This window comes from Macrobrachium rosenbergii, chromosome 1, assembly GCF_040412425.1.
Source record: "Macrobrachium rosenbergii isolate ZJJX-2024 chromosome 1, ASM4041242v1, whole genome shotgun sequence".
In the NCBI taxonomy this organism is placed as follows: Eukaryota; Metazoa; Arthropoda; class Malacostraca; order Decapoda; family Palaemonidae; genus Macrobrachium; species Macrobrachium rosenbergii.
Genome location: NC_089741.1, coordinates 21,486,127 through 21,502,321, shown reverse-complemented (window position 1 = coordinate 21,502,321; position 16,195 = coordinate 21,486,127). Strand labels below are relative to the sequence as shown.

The following is a 16,195-nucleotide window of genomic DNA, read 5'->3' as shown; positions in this document are numbered from 1 at the left end:
CAAATGCCATTCCCTGAAACAGAGCCAGTAGTTTAATGAATTGTTTCATTTCATTTTCATTTGTGTGGTAGTATTTTTGTGCACTTGATATTGTAGGCAAACTTTCTGTATATATTCATCTAGAAAGTGGATGGAAAATCTGTTCGTTACTGCTACAACGTGCTCCATGGCTTTGTTATAAAAAAAAAACTCCACAGGGTTTCCCTTATCCTAAATACTAAATTGCACTCCTTTTTGGTGAATGAAAAGTAAAGGGAACTCCACTGGGTTTTCCTTATCTTGAACAAAAGTTTTGGAATCCACAGCAGAGAGAGACAGAGAGACAGAGTAATTTTTCTGCTGATTATGGGAAAAGGTGCCGTCATCATCATAATATCTCTTCATGCAAAAGATTTTTCTTTCAGTTTAGATCGCTGATTATGGGGGGATAAATGGGATCAAATAAAAAGAAATCAGTTGTTTACCAATGAACGCCAGAAGTGTAGTGGGAGGCGGAGGTTGTCCTCTAGTCAGATTGTCTTTCTCCTACAAAAAAAGCTGCCATTTACTGCTAATTTAGCTCACAGTGTTACCAACTGACGTTGCTACAATTTGTATAAGAGGGAAGAGCATCCTTGAAAGAGGTAGGATGTGGTATTCCACTGAATGCATTGTGATATGGGATGCGGCTGACTGAGATATACCGTCGGTGACGCTTAACAGATAATAATAAGGCTTCTGTCTTACTTTACAGGTATTGTTTGTTAATAAAAATATACTTTATAGCAAAAAAGAAAGTGGAATGACATCAATACTATGAGAAAAAAACGACTAATTCAATTAAGTAGTTGTCACACTTCTGTAAGACATTTTTTAAATTTGTATTAAAGTTTTATTTAATTTGTATTAAACATTTTACAGATATTTTGCTGTGTTTACATTAATATTAATATTGTAAAATTAGTAAATTTTTTATAAGCACTTTAGGGGTGTATATACTTAAGAGTAACATTTTAGGAGGGTAATCTAAGATGACTTTGGGTTTATTGGGATGATGGTTTGGGGTGTATTTTTGTTTGAACTGATATTAAATAGTTTTAGTATGATAATTTAAGGTATATTTTTGTTTGAACTATTAAATCAGGCAGTGAACTGTTAAAGTAAGCAGTTATATGCATTTTACAGTAGTTTAAGGGGTACAGGGTATAAATATACCTGTACTTTATGGCAAAAACATGCAGTCACGTATATATATAAACGATATATCGGAGTTTCTTTTATAGCAGGGTAAGCTCAGACGCATTAATCCATCATCTCGGTGAGCTACTGTACTCTTAATTGTTTTATTTCAGAGAATTGGTGTGAAACGGCGCTGTGAGGATGTGACTGCAACCCCAGGTGCGTGGAAAAGGCGTACAATGATGTCAGACAAAAAGAAAAACCATAATACAACTGTTTCTACTCCTGGACATAAACCATCTAAAAAGATTGAATCGAAATTCAACAGCACTTTCACTGCACCATCTCTGAGGTAAGATGTGAAATCTTACATGTATGATGAAAAAGTTGTTAAACTTTATATGTATGGTAGGTCACTAGACAAAAACTCTCTCAGCCAGGGGATATTTTATTGGCCAGACCTTTTGAAAGCCATCAGTTTGAACAATATTCTGCATGTGACGATGGGTGAAAAAACAGGCAGCTTTAGTTATTTAAGATGTCTTTAAACCATTAAATGACTTTGTAGAATTCACTCTTCGTAATATGGTAAATAAATAATTTATTTTTTTAATGTCAACATTGGTCTGAAAAATACTTAAAAGTTGTCAGAAATTACTTATGGAATGAAACATTGTACTTAGGGAGTGCAATATTGAGCGGTTTAAATTTTTCTCTACATGAAAAAACACAGGCCTTCCTCGCAGTCATTACACATTCCCATAGATAGATTGAAGATGACATGAAACAAAAAAGTAAGTTATTTTTAAATCTCCCTTGGCAAGATGCAGCCAAGGATTTTGCCACCTAACATTTAAAGAATCAGTTAAAATTAAAGGATAATTGCTTATGAAAGTAGCTTTCCAGTCGTAACATTTTCTTAAGTCCAGACTAATTCATGATCATGTTAAGGTATTTCGCTTTCTGTAAAACTAGATCTATCTTCATGGTCATGTTATCCCCTATTATCATTTACAGTTTCCCTTGCTTTTGCCTTTTACTTTTCATACATACCCTTGATCACTTCCCACTTAGCTGTCCAGCTTCTTTAATTGTTCCTTTCTCTAATGTTTACTTTTATAAGTAACTTAACCAGTAATTACATAGCTATTAGCTTCTTTTAACCGGCAGCTTAAAATTCTGAAATTGGGAGTCTTGCTAGTTTGGTTTGGTTATGGCGCCATGTCCCACCCACTTTCTGGGGAAGAATAGGTACAACATAGCAAAGAGCTTCAACTTGTTTCTGATGGCTGTGGTTGAAGTACAGTGGTTGGCAGCAGCTTGAATTTTGAAATTTATACTTTGCTGGTTGTCTGTTCTTATCTACGATTGGTGAAGTATTTATTTTCATAGCCTTTCGGCACAATTTAGTCAGTGTTAGGCGAATTTTGATCATCGGTTTACAAAATTTTTGCCTGTTTTTTGGACTTGTCTTTGATTTTTTCCATGATGTGTGACACTAGTAGTTCCAGTATTAGGTATTGTAACAAAGGCTGCAATACTAGACTTACTAAGGAATCTTATGACTCCCACTATTTGTATTCACTGTAGGGGACAAACGTGTTCAGTTGATTTACGACGTGAGGAATGTAGTGAATGGGATTTAAAGGAGTGGAAAACTTTAGATTCGCATCTTAAGAAACTGGCTAGAGATGGGAAGAGAAAAGCTATTGCTAGGGAAACTAGTAAAGCCTTAGCTAGTCAGGATTCATCCACTGTCAGGTGCAATTGCACCAGTGCACCAGTAATTTCTTCTGATCACGTTCCATCTCCTCCACCTGTGCAAACCTCTCCTTTACCCGGCTCTAACGTTTCCGATCCCAAGACCATTATCAGCCTGGATGGAGTTGAAAATCGATATGCGGTTTGAATTAATTGTGCAATCGATCACTAAATTAGCGCCCCTGGTTCCCAGTGGTAGTGGAGGAGATGGGTGTTTGGCCCACCAGTTCTTCCAGGCCAAGGTCCTTGGTATACTCCCAGCACCTGGGAGGAGTCAAACTGGTAGTCTAAGGGAGGTCGGTGGCGTCTGCCCCGGAGCAGTTGCCCCCTCGGTTCAGTCTGTTGATGAATCCCAGACTGCAACCAAGGCTGTTGAAAAGGCCTTCAAGTGAGTGCTCATTGTATGTCCTCCAGCTCTGAAGATTTTAGTCCCAGGCATTCACAGGGCTATGTGGACAAATCACGCCCCCTGAAAAGGCGCGCAGTGGACTTCGTGATCTCTTCATCTGTGCCTTGTAAGAAGGGCAAGGATTCAGCGGGGGCCCCCCTCTTGCAGTTACTGGGATAGCCCGGAGCAATTCTCTTCAGCATCAGATGACGATCGTAGTCTGGTGCCAAGGTGCCTTGTGGTGTGTAGACGTTCTTCATTGCACAAGGGAACCCCTTCATCAGGAGTTGTGTGTCCAACACCATCACCTCTCCAATTAGTGCCTGAGCGGCCAGCAGCTAGGGTCGAAGCCCCCAAGCTCCCATTGCAGATGAGCGCCCATTGGCACCCATTCGCCATCAAGTTTTGCCTTCGGCTCCCACATCTTCAGTGCTTCCTGAGTGCCCATTGGTGTTTGCTCCTCCACCTTCTCATCACAGTGTCGTCTCGGACAGTGTTCCTCCTTCGGTGATCCAGAGCAAGCTAGATAACATTTTAAGTTAGCTTCAGAAAGCACCTCCAACATCTCAGATGACAGCAGGCTTATCGCTTTCTCCTGTTTCTTCTGAAGAAGAGGTCGTACTGGATCAGGATGTCCCTTCGTCTGCGTACTCTGCTCTATTGAGGTTCCTGTTAGTCATCTTTCCAAGCTTCTTTTTGCCAGTGACTCCCTTCTCTCCTGCTTCAACTTTTTTTAAGGAAGCTCCCTCAGCTGGTTCTTTGAAGTTACCTAAACTGGTTCTCTCCTCCTCAGAGAAGAAGGTGCTGAACGAAGTAGAAGGATGGCTTGCAGAGAAGAGGGAGCAAGGTAAAGCAGTTTTTTGTTTTCCCACCCTCTTAGGTCGAGTTATAGATGTTATGCTACAGGAGAAGCTCCTTCCCTGGGAGTCTGTGCCTCCTCCCAGGGAGACTGCTCCGGCCTTATCGACTCGGCCAGGAGGTCAGCTTTCACTTCTGCAAAAATTGTTTTCGGCTTCAGAACTTGCTAATCTTCTTAAGATTATTTGTAAAGTGTTCAAAGTAACGAGCTTCTTAGACTGGGTGGTGGTTGCGCTAGCACGCAAGATTAGAGACTGCTTTTGTTTGCCTCAAGATACCTCTTCAGACGTTTTAGGAGTGCTTTCCTGTATTAACAGGGGCATTCGTGACAGTGTACAGGAGTTGGCTGGTCTTTACACCATGGGTGTCCTCAAAAAAAAAGAACTGTGGTGTTCTTTTACATCAAAAGGGGTCACTCCATCTCGGAGGTCGGCTCTTCTCTTCTCCCCCTTGGACAAGACACATCTTTTTCCTCCAGCTACAGTATTAGACATTGCCTCTGACCTGCAGAAAAAGAGCACTCAGGACCTGCTCTCCCAATCTGGAAGACGCCCTAAGGATTCTTCAGCTCTTCCTCCCTGATCTTCGACTCCTCTGCAGACTACTCCCTCTCAGAGCTCCTGTTCTAGACCATATACTAGGACAGGAGCAACTACCCATTTGCCACAGCGTTCCATCAAGAGGTCCTCCTCTAAATCTTCCTTCAAGAAGTGAGGATCAAGTCCTCTGTATGCGGGTAGGAGCATGGCTCCTCCTCTTTTGGGAACAGTGGGAACAGAAAGGAGTGGAATCCTGGATATTGTCTGTCCTGAAGGAGGGCTACGCTATCTCCTTTGTGAACAAACCTCCTCTAGTCTGCAAGTCTGTCACATTGACGGCTTACTCTCCAGGCCCAGAGAGATTTGCTGCTCTCTTGCTAGAGGTCGAGCCTCTTGTTCAGAAAGAGGCTATAGAAGTAGTAGAGGATTCTACAACCGTCTCTTTGTAGTACCCAAGTTATCGGCAGGCTGGAGACCTGTTTTGGATGTAAGCGCACAGAATGTCTGTCAAAAGGACAGCCTTCAAGATGGAAACAAACCAGTCAGTTCTAGCATCCATTCGCCAGGGAGAATGGATGGTGCCCATCGATATGCTGGACGCAGACTTTTATATTCCAGTTCATCCTGGTTCGAGAAAGTACCTCAGGCTTGCGTTTCAGGGCAAGGTGTTCCATTTTGGGCTCTGTGCTTTAGTCTCTCGGCAGCCCCTCAAGTGTTTACCAGGGTATTAGCTCCCCTCTCAAAGTGGCTTCATCTGACGGGGATAAAGATCTCTCTATACTTCAATGACTGGTTACTACGTTCCCGCTCGAAAGTTCAGTGTACAGAGGACATTCACAGAACTCTTCTCCTGTCCCAGGACTTGGGTCTCCTCGTCAATAAGTCTCTTCTGACTCCTCAGAAGATTCCTTATTTAGGAATGATGATCAACTCTCGGGATTTTCAGGTTTTCTCAGTCCCAAAGAGAATAGAAAAGTGTCTTCAGACAGTAAACGAGTTTTTTGGAACTAGACTCTTGCTCGGCCAATCAACGGATGAGCCTTCTGGGTACCCTCTTGTCCATGGAGCAATTTGTCTCTCTGGAAAGACTAACTCTTGAGACCTCTTCAGTTCCTCCTAAGAGCCAGTTGGAACAGGAGGAAGTTCCCGGACTCATTTGTGTTCCCGATAACTGTGGAAATCAAAGAGGATCTTTGTTGGTGGAGTTCCAGGAAGAGGTTAACAGAAGGGAAATCTCTTCTCCCTCTGAGCTCCAGCGTAGATTTCTTTTCAGAAGCTTCAAACCTAGGTTGGGGAGCTATTTTAGGGACAAGAAGTATCAGGTATGTGGTCTCAAGAACAGCAAGACTGGCACATCAATGTGAAGGAATTACAGGCGATATTTCTCGGCCTACAGTGCTTTGCCTCAGAAGTGAGCGAAAAGACTATAGCAGTGCATTCGGACAGCATGACTGCACTGGCGCACATCAAGAAACAGGGGCGACTCACTCTTTCTCCCTGTAAGAAACAGCAAGGGTTCTTCTTCTCTGATTACACCAGGACAACATTGCAAGTGGTAACACGCTTTATCCAAGGGAAACAATGTTCTGGCGGATGAATTGAGCCGTTAGAAACAGGTCCTTCCCACGAAATGGACATTAGATCTGTTTGTTTGTCTGGATCTGTGGAAGCTCTTGGGGAAACCCATGATAGATCTATTCGCGTCCTCCAGGAATCACCGACTCCCTCTCTTCTGCCCACCAGTGCCAGATCCCTTAGCATGGGCGACCGATGCAATGTTGCAGGACTGGTCGGGCAAAGATCAGTATGCCTTTCCCCCATTCAGTTTGGTGAGACAAGTTCTCAACAAATTCCATCTCATCAAAACCTGTCTATGATTTTGATAGCCCCTTTCTGGCCAGCAAAGGAGTGGTTCCCAGATCTGCTGGAACTTCTTGCGGGCTTCCCGAGACTGCTGCCACAGAAGCAGCAACTTCTCACACAACCTCACTTCTGACGGTTCAACCAAAACCTGTCTTTTCTGGCCCTACAGGATTCAAACTATTAAGTAACTGCTCCGAAAGAAGGGCTTTTCAAGAGTGGCTGCAGACGCGATTGCTAAGTCTAGAAGACAGTCATCAGATAAAGTCTACCAGGCTAAGTGGTCTATCTTCAGGTCTTGGTGCAGACTAAATAACGTGTCTTCTTCTAGTACCTCTGTAACAGAATTAGCGGACTTTCTACTGTTCGTACGCTTGACTAAAGGGCTTTCCAGCTCTACCGTAAAGGGGTACAGAGTAATGCTTAGCTCAGTTTTCCACCACAAAGGAATGGGCTTATTGTCTAACCAAGATTATCTGATCTTATTAAGTCCTTTGATACTACGAAGCTTAAAGAAAAACCTTTGCTGTCCTGGAATTTAGATGTAGTACTTATGTGGCTGGCCAGTTCACGTTTTGAGCCCATGCAGTCTATCTCTTTAAGGGATCTTACCAGAAAGACACTTTTTCTGGTCACCTTGGCACTGCCAAAAGGTCCAGCGAGATCCATGCTTTGGACAAAAATGTTGGATTTTCTCAGGGGAATGCAGTTTGCTCCTTTTCCCTAGAATTTTTAGCCAAGAACGAATCGCCATCGAATCCATGGCCTCGTTCTTTTATGATTAAGAGCTTGTCTGAGATATTAGGCTCGTCTGAAGAAGAAAGAGCTCTGTCCGGTAGGGGCCCTCAAGTTTTATCTTCACAGAACAAAGACTATTCGTGGTACTTCAAGGAATCTTTGGTGTTTTGTGAAATATCCCTCTCGGCCTCTGTCTAAGAATGCCCTGGCATTCTTCCTCAGGGACTTGATTTCGGAAGCTCATTCCATGGTTAGCAAAGACTCTCTCTCGTGTAAGGTAAAGGCCCATGAGATAAGAGTTGTCGCTACGTCTTTGGCGTTTAAGCGCAATTTATCCCTCATGTCAGTTGCGCAATCGATGTTTTGGAAGTGCAAGTCAGTGTCTGCATCTCATTATTTAAGGGACATTGAAACTACATATGATCAGTGCAGTACCTTGGGTCCTTTTACGCGGCTGGGTTAGTGTTGGGGGAGGAAACGTAGAAAGCATATCCTTTCTTTAGTCTTTTCGCCTTGCTGAGGGGGTTTGGGTTTTTGGGGAGCCTGGGAGTACTATGTACTTGGAGTACCCTCCAGTCCTTTGATTTTTAATGGTTGGGTATTGGTGTTTTTAATTTTGTTTTGGTGGCTATGGTGACTATATTTGTTCTGGTTATTTTGTGTGGTACTACGCCCTGGGCAGGGGCATCTTGTATTCTTTGATAGCCATTGGAAATTAGTCCATCGCTGCAAAGCACCCACTGTAGTAGTAGGCCCTCAGGGCTCTAGCACCTCGCTTCTACTGGATAAGATGAGCGCCAACCAGAGGCAGTATCTACCTGTAGCAGCTCTTTTATCAGGTAAGGTTCAACAACATTGATTCAGTGTTAGCAAATTTCTGTTCTCAAACTCATTACTATTAATAATGTTTTGGGGCAGATATGTCCAGCCTTCCCACCTCCATTCAGTGTGGGAATCAGCTATGTAATTACTGGGTAAGTTACTTGTATAAAAATGAAATTTTTATGATAAAATAAGGTTTTATATATACTTACCCCGTAATTACATGATCGGGGCCTGCCTGCCTCCCCTCGCTTGGACATAAGGGCATAAACAAATTGAAGCTCTTTGCTGTGTTGTACCTATTCTTCTCCTGAAAGTGGGTGCGGCATGTCGCCATAACCAAAACAAACTAGCGTGACCTGCAATTTAAAAATTTTAAGCTGCTGGCTAAAGGAAACTAATAGCTATGTAATTACTGGGTAAGTATGTATAAAACTTTATTACAAAAATGCCATTTTTCATTTCCAACAAATCCTTCAGGCAAACTGTGAGTGTACAAGTAGGGCTCAGTAGTTTTGTTAAACTAATGTATATCAATTCATGGTAATGTTATGGTTGTTGATATTTCCAAGTTTAAGAAAAACTGTGGGTAATACCTTAAAGTACCTTGCTTATCTGTCAGTTTTTACATTGCGTATTCATTTACAGTTGGGCTTGTTAAGTGACCAAATTACTATAATTTGTTAGTAACGATTTTTATTTTTTCATATATCACTTGTTTCCTTTTATCTGTTGAAACTTGCCAATGAAATGAGTGGCTTTTTTATAATGACATTAATCTGTGAATATAATGTTCAATTATAATGCATAAATAGCCATAGTCTTGTATTCTGCAAGCGGTAGTCTTTTCTCAGTGCAACACTGCTAAATCCCTCATGCTGTACTAGTATTTAGGAATGTGAATTGCTTTTGTTATTGTTATTAATAGTATTGTTCAGTTGTTGGTAATACCTCTGAGTAAGTTTTCTGACTGTGTCATTTGCCTTTCATTTGAAGTGAATATTCTTTTTAAGCTGTTTTCACAACACCATTTCAATTCCAATTTGCTTAGTTTTAAAAAGTTTTTAGAAAACACTGTTTGTTGTTTACTAAAGGTTTTTTTATGTTTGTTAGCACCGCCACCAAGCAAAGTTAGAGGGAGGTTGTGCTTTCACCCTGTGTGTGTGCTTGTGTTAATAGGAGTTATCTCAAAATGAATCTGTCAAACCTAAATAGGAGGCTTAGTGACCAAATTTAATCATTACAATTGCTATGCATTCATTTATGCTTGGCTGATTGACCTTGATGCTCTTGTTACTGAGCGTTCTTGCTCGATACCCTTTTTTATGCCATTCTAGAAAAATACTGATTTTAAACCTTTTCCAGGCTGAATGATTCAGTTCTCAATTCAAGCCTCCTGGCTCCATCTCTGGGAGTTCCTATACAGCAACCCATTTTTGAAGATGATTCTCTGAGACACTCTTCACCTGTATCCAGTGTGGAAAATCCTGAGATGCAGCCTCCCAATTTGAGGTAGGTTGGTTTAATGTGTAGTGTGTTTTTTATGTAAGATTATAATTCTTTTATGCGTTGAGTGTTGGTTTTTTGTTTCAAGAACTCATTTATTTTATTAGTTTACAAGAATTCCAAACTTGTCAAATGACATTGTAATTTTTGCTGTCAGAATTTGCAGTCACTCATCAAACATCTTTTGTAAGGTATTGTCTTCTGAAGGTCAATATTAGTGGAATATTTGCAGTAAAAATTTAACACTTTAGGAGTTTTCAGAAATCTCATTTAATACCTAGTTAATTTTTGTGCATTACATATATTTATTTGTGTATAAATACATGTTGTTAGCATTTGATAGGCCAATTCCAGTTGTCTTGAGCAGCTCATTGTGGGCATGTCCATCAAAAGCTAAAGCATGCTTGTAGTAGACATAGTTTTTCATTACTCTGAATTTCACAGCTTTATTTCTCTGGCCTTCACTGATTTTTCATTCTTTGTTGCTTTCCTATTTTCTGAAGTGTCAATGCTACGGTTTTCGTTGTGTTGGCTAAAATAGTAATCCCAATCTTGCAAATTCCCTCAATTTCTTTTTTTGCCTTTATTAATATTCTGGAAAGTATAGAATGCTGATTTGGTATTTTGAGTTGTGTGAATTCGTTTAGATGAAAACTCATCAAAATTGTTTCATTCTGTGAAATGGTATGAATAAAAACTTGTTTAAATATATTTTATTATTTACAGCCCTTACTTGGAACGGATGACAAATAAGCTGGAGCAGTCAATAATGGTACACTTTGAAAGTATAGAGGACCGAGTTGCAGATCGAATAATAAGCAAGTTGAAGGCCAGTAAAAAAAGGAAATCTTCTAGGTAACATTCTTACATCAAGTAGTATTGCATCTTGCCACATATAAATGGAATAAGTAACTTCAGTGTTCAAATACAGTAAAGCCATTGAAAATCCAAAATTCTGTGCTCAGGCAGTACCAAGGCTTATTTTGAAGTTATTTGTCCTGGTTTTTAAGTATGGTCACAGAAAAGGATTTTTCTTTTTATCTTCTATGTATGTTTGTCTGTATGAGGGTTTTGTATTGTCAGCCAGGGTAATTCCTGAAGGTACTGTGTGCCTTGCATTTAACTTTTATGAATATGCACTATATCCTTCATAAAAATGGATGCATTGAGAGCTGCAGCAGTGTGTTTAATGTTTATGTTACATTTATGTATTTTCTGTTTTGATTACTAGAAACCAACATATATAGGTACATGTTGGTGTCTGTCCCTCTTCAGTAATTTTTTTAAAATATTCGGATTTTGTAAATTGTCTCTTCATTGTCGCAGTACCCTAAGCCAAGCAGGTAAAACATTTTGATAATGTTGTATTATTGAAATAGCAATGATACTTTTGTCTCTTTTTATATCATTACATGTTAACTAGAGTTCATGTTCCATGTATTTCATCTTTTACCACTGAAAGCAGTGTTTTTATTAAAAAAATGATTTAATGTGGCCACAGAGTTCACGTTTTAGATTCATATATTCACTGAAAGAGTTTGTACTTGAATGAGAATTTAATTGCGTAGTAAGCTCAAGAACTTTGACATCTAAGTTGGAAATGATCTGAGGGAACAGATGAGAACCTGACAGCAATTCAACAGGGGCCTTAGAGGTTCTGCCAAGAACCTTCAGTAACATTGACAGTGTTATATGCAAAGCGTGTTGTAAGTGGTAACCCTTAAGGTGACAAAATTTACAAAGTGTAGAAAAGTACATTGCTTAGAAAACATGCATATTACAAACCCATAAGTAGCTTACTGTGTTTGAAACAGACCCACTTCGTCATGTTGAAATAAGAAAAGCCATACTATGCTTCCGTAAGTCAAATTTCAGTTTCTCAGTGCAAGTCTTCATTTCTTTGTGTGACTTCTTTAAAGCTGGTTCTGCTACCACATTATGTTGTGTAGTGCTAGTGAGTTTATTGATACTGTAGCCCTTTTTACAGCCTGCTTTTACTGGTCTCACAGATATCCAATCTCTGTACCTTCATGCCAGGTGATTATCAAGTGTATTGTCAGAAAATGGTTCTTTGGAAGTTACTGAAGAAGCTATTGCTATCCTCAGGAGGTCCATAATCTTTGCCTTTTCCCAGGGAAGGGACATCTGTTCATTCTGGAACTTGACTATGTTGATGCTGACCCTCATTAGGCCTCCTTATGAATTTTGTCAAATGCCTTCTCCCTGGGTTTGCCCTCACCTCCTTTGACCATGTCAGTGAGTTTCATGTCTTTTATGGTGGATTCTTAAATTCTTGCCATTGGCCTTTATGGATCTTTTGTTTGCGCTGGAGGGGTGGCAAAGATTTGTTCTTCAGGTGAAAGTGGCTCATTTTTGGAGTCTTTTCCCATTACTGCCTTGCCCTCCTTTTCTAAGGATAGTCTCCTGTGCCCAGTGAGAGCTCTCAAGTCATACCTTCAGTGGATAGGTGCTTCTTGTTTGTTTATCCACATAATTTGCCAGACTTATTGATTTTAAGAATTCTGACTCAGGCTTATTTAGACGTTTTTAGGACCTTTTGCGATTCAAGGCCTGCAAACTTTGGGTGCCCTTCTCCTCCCTAGCTTTAAGTATAACCTGGGGCTCTGGTATTTTTAGAACAGGTACTTGGCATTACCAGAGTTGCTATTTTTAGAACAGGTACTTGGCATTACCAGAGTACTTTTGCAAAATTTTATTTGTAAAATGTTAGCCGTAAATCTTATTTGTTCCTACACAAATACAAACCATCGGTCTTTACATATGGATATCTTTCGATGAAGCTGGAAGTCCGGTCATTAAACTTTTGCAAGGTGGTTATGATAACAGTTATCTACGGTAGGGGCAGAAGTACTACCCACCCAACCGGTATGCATTCAGTCTCTTCAGTTTGCTTTTGGCCGCACTCTCAACAAGACATGCTTTTCTTCTCTGTCCTGCCATTCGGCATTTTTTCTCTTGTTGTATATTTTATGTTTGTAAATTGAAATATTGATTTGGATGTATGTAAACATTTGTGTATTTTGATATTTCAAGACATGTCATTATGTTTTGTTTCTATGTCTTCAATGATATTTTTACTTACTCTTACTGCGTAGTAAGCTCAGGTGTGGAGTTTTCTTTCCTTTATATCGTTGTTGTTTTGCAAACACCTCCACCTATGTGTATGTGTTTAATTATTTTATTTTTTAGTCATGTAATATTTTGATTCAACTACACAATTTCTGGGAACATAGTAATGTTTTAGTGTTTCAGTTGTTATGTAAATTGAGATGGTCGAGACGTTATGGGCTCGTGTTGCAGCCAAGGATTTCATGCGAGGATTCGTCTTACTTAACATAGCACGTTTTCCTCCACTCCCTCAACACGAATGTTAATGGCGCAAGTCTTACGGTTGCGTTGGTCCCGACTACATGCTCAGAACCAATCGGAATTTACTGTCTTGTCTCTTTCCCATCTTGGGGGGTGTGTGAGTCTTACAGCACACTCCATTTCCTTAAATACAGACATATTTCTTTTCCTTTCTCTCAGGGTGGGAAGTTTATTCCCTTCCTGAGAAGGGAAGGCATATTATTTGTTTCTTTTCAAGCTCTACAGTTCAGAGCTTGTTTTATTGTTGGAATCCCATGTCGTGTTGCGAGACAGTTGTCAGTCCTGCTGCTTGCCTTGAAGTTGGTTGGCGGCGTGTTCTCAGATCCTGGGAGCCCCTCTATTCTCTTTGCTCTCCCAGTGTTGCCACTCCAGGTTTTGGTGTACCTCGACCAACTTGTTTGTTCTGTAGTGGAAGCTTGGAACCAAGCCAGATCTGACAGCAGTGTGTTCCTTTCTGAGCCTGGAAGCCCCATCTACGTGGTGTGGTGACTTAGAGGTTGTTACCCTCCTAGGATGGTGGGGGCAACGCCATTTTGTTCTTATCCAGGCTCAAATGCACAGTTTACATCATTATTCAGGGGTACTAATCTTAGACAGACTGCTTCTCTGATGTAGACTTCGTCTGCTTCTGTGGCTTCTCATCTCCATTTCGATGTTTTGCCATCTGGTGCCCTTCACTTGCCCTTTTGTCATGTGTATGAAATAAACTTGTATTATCACACAATATTATTAGAATATTTGATTATGCCTACTCTTACACGTAATTTCTGCTTTGGTAAGAGTCATCTGCTCCTGTAACGTCACGGATGGGATTGTGACGTCATGGCTAGTTCTTACGAAGTCATCAACCAATTCCTCCGATATAGTTTTGATCGATAGACTCTGCCTATCAAGAGAAGTGCAACCAGTCTTTCACTATTGCAGAAGGTTTGGGGGTTTTGGGGAAATCTTCGCTGTTTCTTCATACGTGCCTGCACTGTGGTGAGCCCCTCCGGTTGCAGTAGAAGTCGAAGAAGAGAATCCTTTCGCCATCGTCATCTTCGCCTTCTTCTATCGGTGCTCTCTCTTGTCTACGGACTGGGATTTCACCGTGTCATGGGTTTCTATCCGGGACCCTGCTAAGCAGAGCACCAGGTGCACGGTTTCCTTGTATATGGCAAGTTGAAGAGGTAACCTGTGTTGCCTATACTAGTTTCAGAAACATTTCCCGAACTACTATCTCCCCTGCCCATGTTTCTACGGACACTTAAGTAGAGGGAGCAACCAACGTTTGTCCTGTGCATGACTCAGTAGCTCCTTCCGAGTTTTTGTTTCTTCGGAGATCCCAGGCTTGGAGGATGCTTGTCTCGAGTGTTTGGCTCAGGCTGAAGGTCGGCTCAAGCCCTACACTCGGTTTTCTTTGGAACTCCGAGCCGACAATTCTTACCAGATGGTTCAAGATAGAAGCAGCAGTGGAAATTCTAGCAGACGTTCCGGCCAGAGTTGATGCACTTTCTTCGTTGGACACAAGACGTTGTGGACGTTTAGGGATGTGTTTCCAGCATAGGCTTTGTCACCTCAATGCTCACACGTTCGTGACTTAGTCATCATAGTTCCGGATATCCACTGACATGACCTGGTTTGATGTTCGTCTTCCTGTGTTCAAGGACATCCAGCCAAAGAAATTATGCACTTTCCTTGATGTATGCGAGGGATTCTGCATGACCATGGATGTGCTTCCACCCTAGGACTGCTGTTTACTCGATGTTCGAACGTCCATGACATTAGTCACTGTCTTTCCACACTCGTCCAGAAGGTCCTCTGACCTTCATTCAAACTTTCTCAACAGTGTCCTGTCGCACGTCAGAGTCCATGAAGACACATGTATGTGCAGTTGGTTCATACCAGCTGGTCGTCTCATGCGTTTGATGTGACAGCATGGATGTACGGCAGTATATCGGCACACGGCCGTTGCACGAGGGGTGGGGGTGTGAAAGTTGTCTTAAGGTGGTGTGTCCGGGAGCGGACCATCGACATTGCTCGAGTGAAAGGTTGAGAAGAGAATGGGATGACCTACGGCTGTGCTGCGTTGAAGCGTCGGTTCCCGTCCATTCTGTCGAACGAAGAGTATTGATATAACTTCAGTGGACATCTAGAATGGATCTGAATCACTTCCACAGTCTTCCAAGTCATGGCCACGGCTGTGCGAGTCACGACCATGCCCATTGACGATAACCAGAACATTGCGAGGGCTGATGCACATCCATTTGCCCTCGTCTGTGGTTGTGACTTTATCAAGTCCGTCCATGGATATGACTCTTAATATGTCCGCAGACATAACTCTTCATGATTCTGAGGATATGACTCATCTAGAGCGGGGAACGATGGGAGCCCTTCTTGTGAGCAGAGATCTTCTGTTTCCAATCAGGACCTCTCTCTGTTTCTCTCTCTCTCTCTCTCTCTCTCTCTCCCTTTTCCTTATGGTGTTTACCTTCACCTTAGGAGATGGAGGATTTGAAGAATAAGATTTTCTTTCCTCTTATGAAGCGTTTATTGATCTCATTCATGAGTTCAATAATGTTCATATATAATTCTGAAGTTTAACTCTCCACCTGTGATCGTTCCTACTGCTGTTGAAACTCTTCTGAGCTCAAGAAAATATTCGAGAACACCTCTTGATTTTCTTGGCTAAGGACAGATGAGATGTTAGTGGAGTGGGGAATGAGTGAAATGACTAGTCTCTTTTCTTTCCCCTTTTTCCTTTCTTCTCTGCCTATGGACAGCTTTGAAGAATGACACATCATACGCTGGAATGGGTTGATGCAGGTGAGTGTTGCAGTCTTGCTGTTATAGCATTTATATGTTCCATACAAGTATGCTTCTCAGTAGCCTTTACTTCTCTCTCCAGCAAGGGGATTGAGGAGTGGTGGTAATTCCATTGCATGTGGCTGACATGGTTTGTTGCTTGAACAGATGTAGTTCTCTTTGACTTCCATATATAGTCTTTACCTCTCTCTCCAGCAAGGGAAGTGAGGAATGGTGACAAACCCATTGCATGTGGCTGACATGGTTTGTTGCTTGAACAGATATAGTTCTCTTTGTCTTCTATATATGCAATTAATAAAGGGGGTGTTGTCCTTTCATCATAGGGCAACTCCTCTTTTGAGTAGCTTACTGAACTTATGTCATCATAGGG

General features: G+C 41.3%; 1 protein-coding gene across 1 annotated transcript in view; it reads left to right on the top strand.

The window, feature by feature from the left end:
* LOC136840429 (uncharacterized) overlaps window positions 1–16,195 on the top strand; it is an 82,683-nt gene that overhangs the window by 42,749 nt on the left and 23,739 nt on the right. Inside the window, exons 6-8 of the mRNA XM_067107130.1 lie at window positions 1,332–1,510; window positions 9,490–9,636; window positions 10,357–10,485. Of these exons, the coding sequence (XP_066963231.1) occupies window positions 1,332–1,510; window positions 9,490–9,636; window positions 10,357–10,485 (455 nt within the window). The remainder of the gene's footprint in view (window positions 1–1,331; window positions 1,511–9,489; window positions 9,637–10,356; window positions 10,486–16,195) is intronic.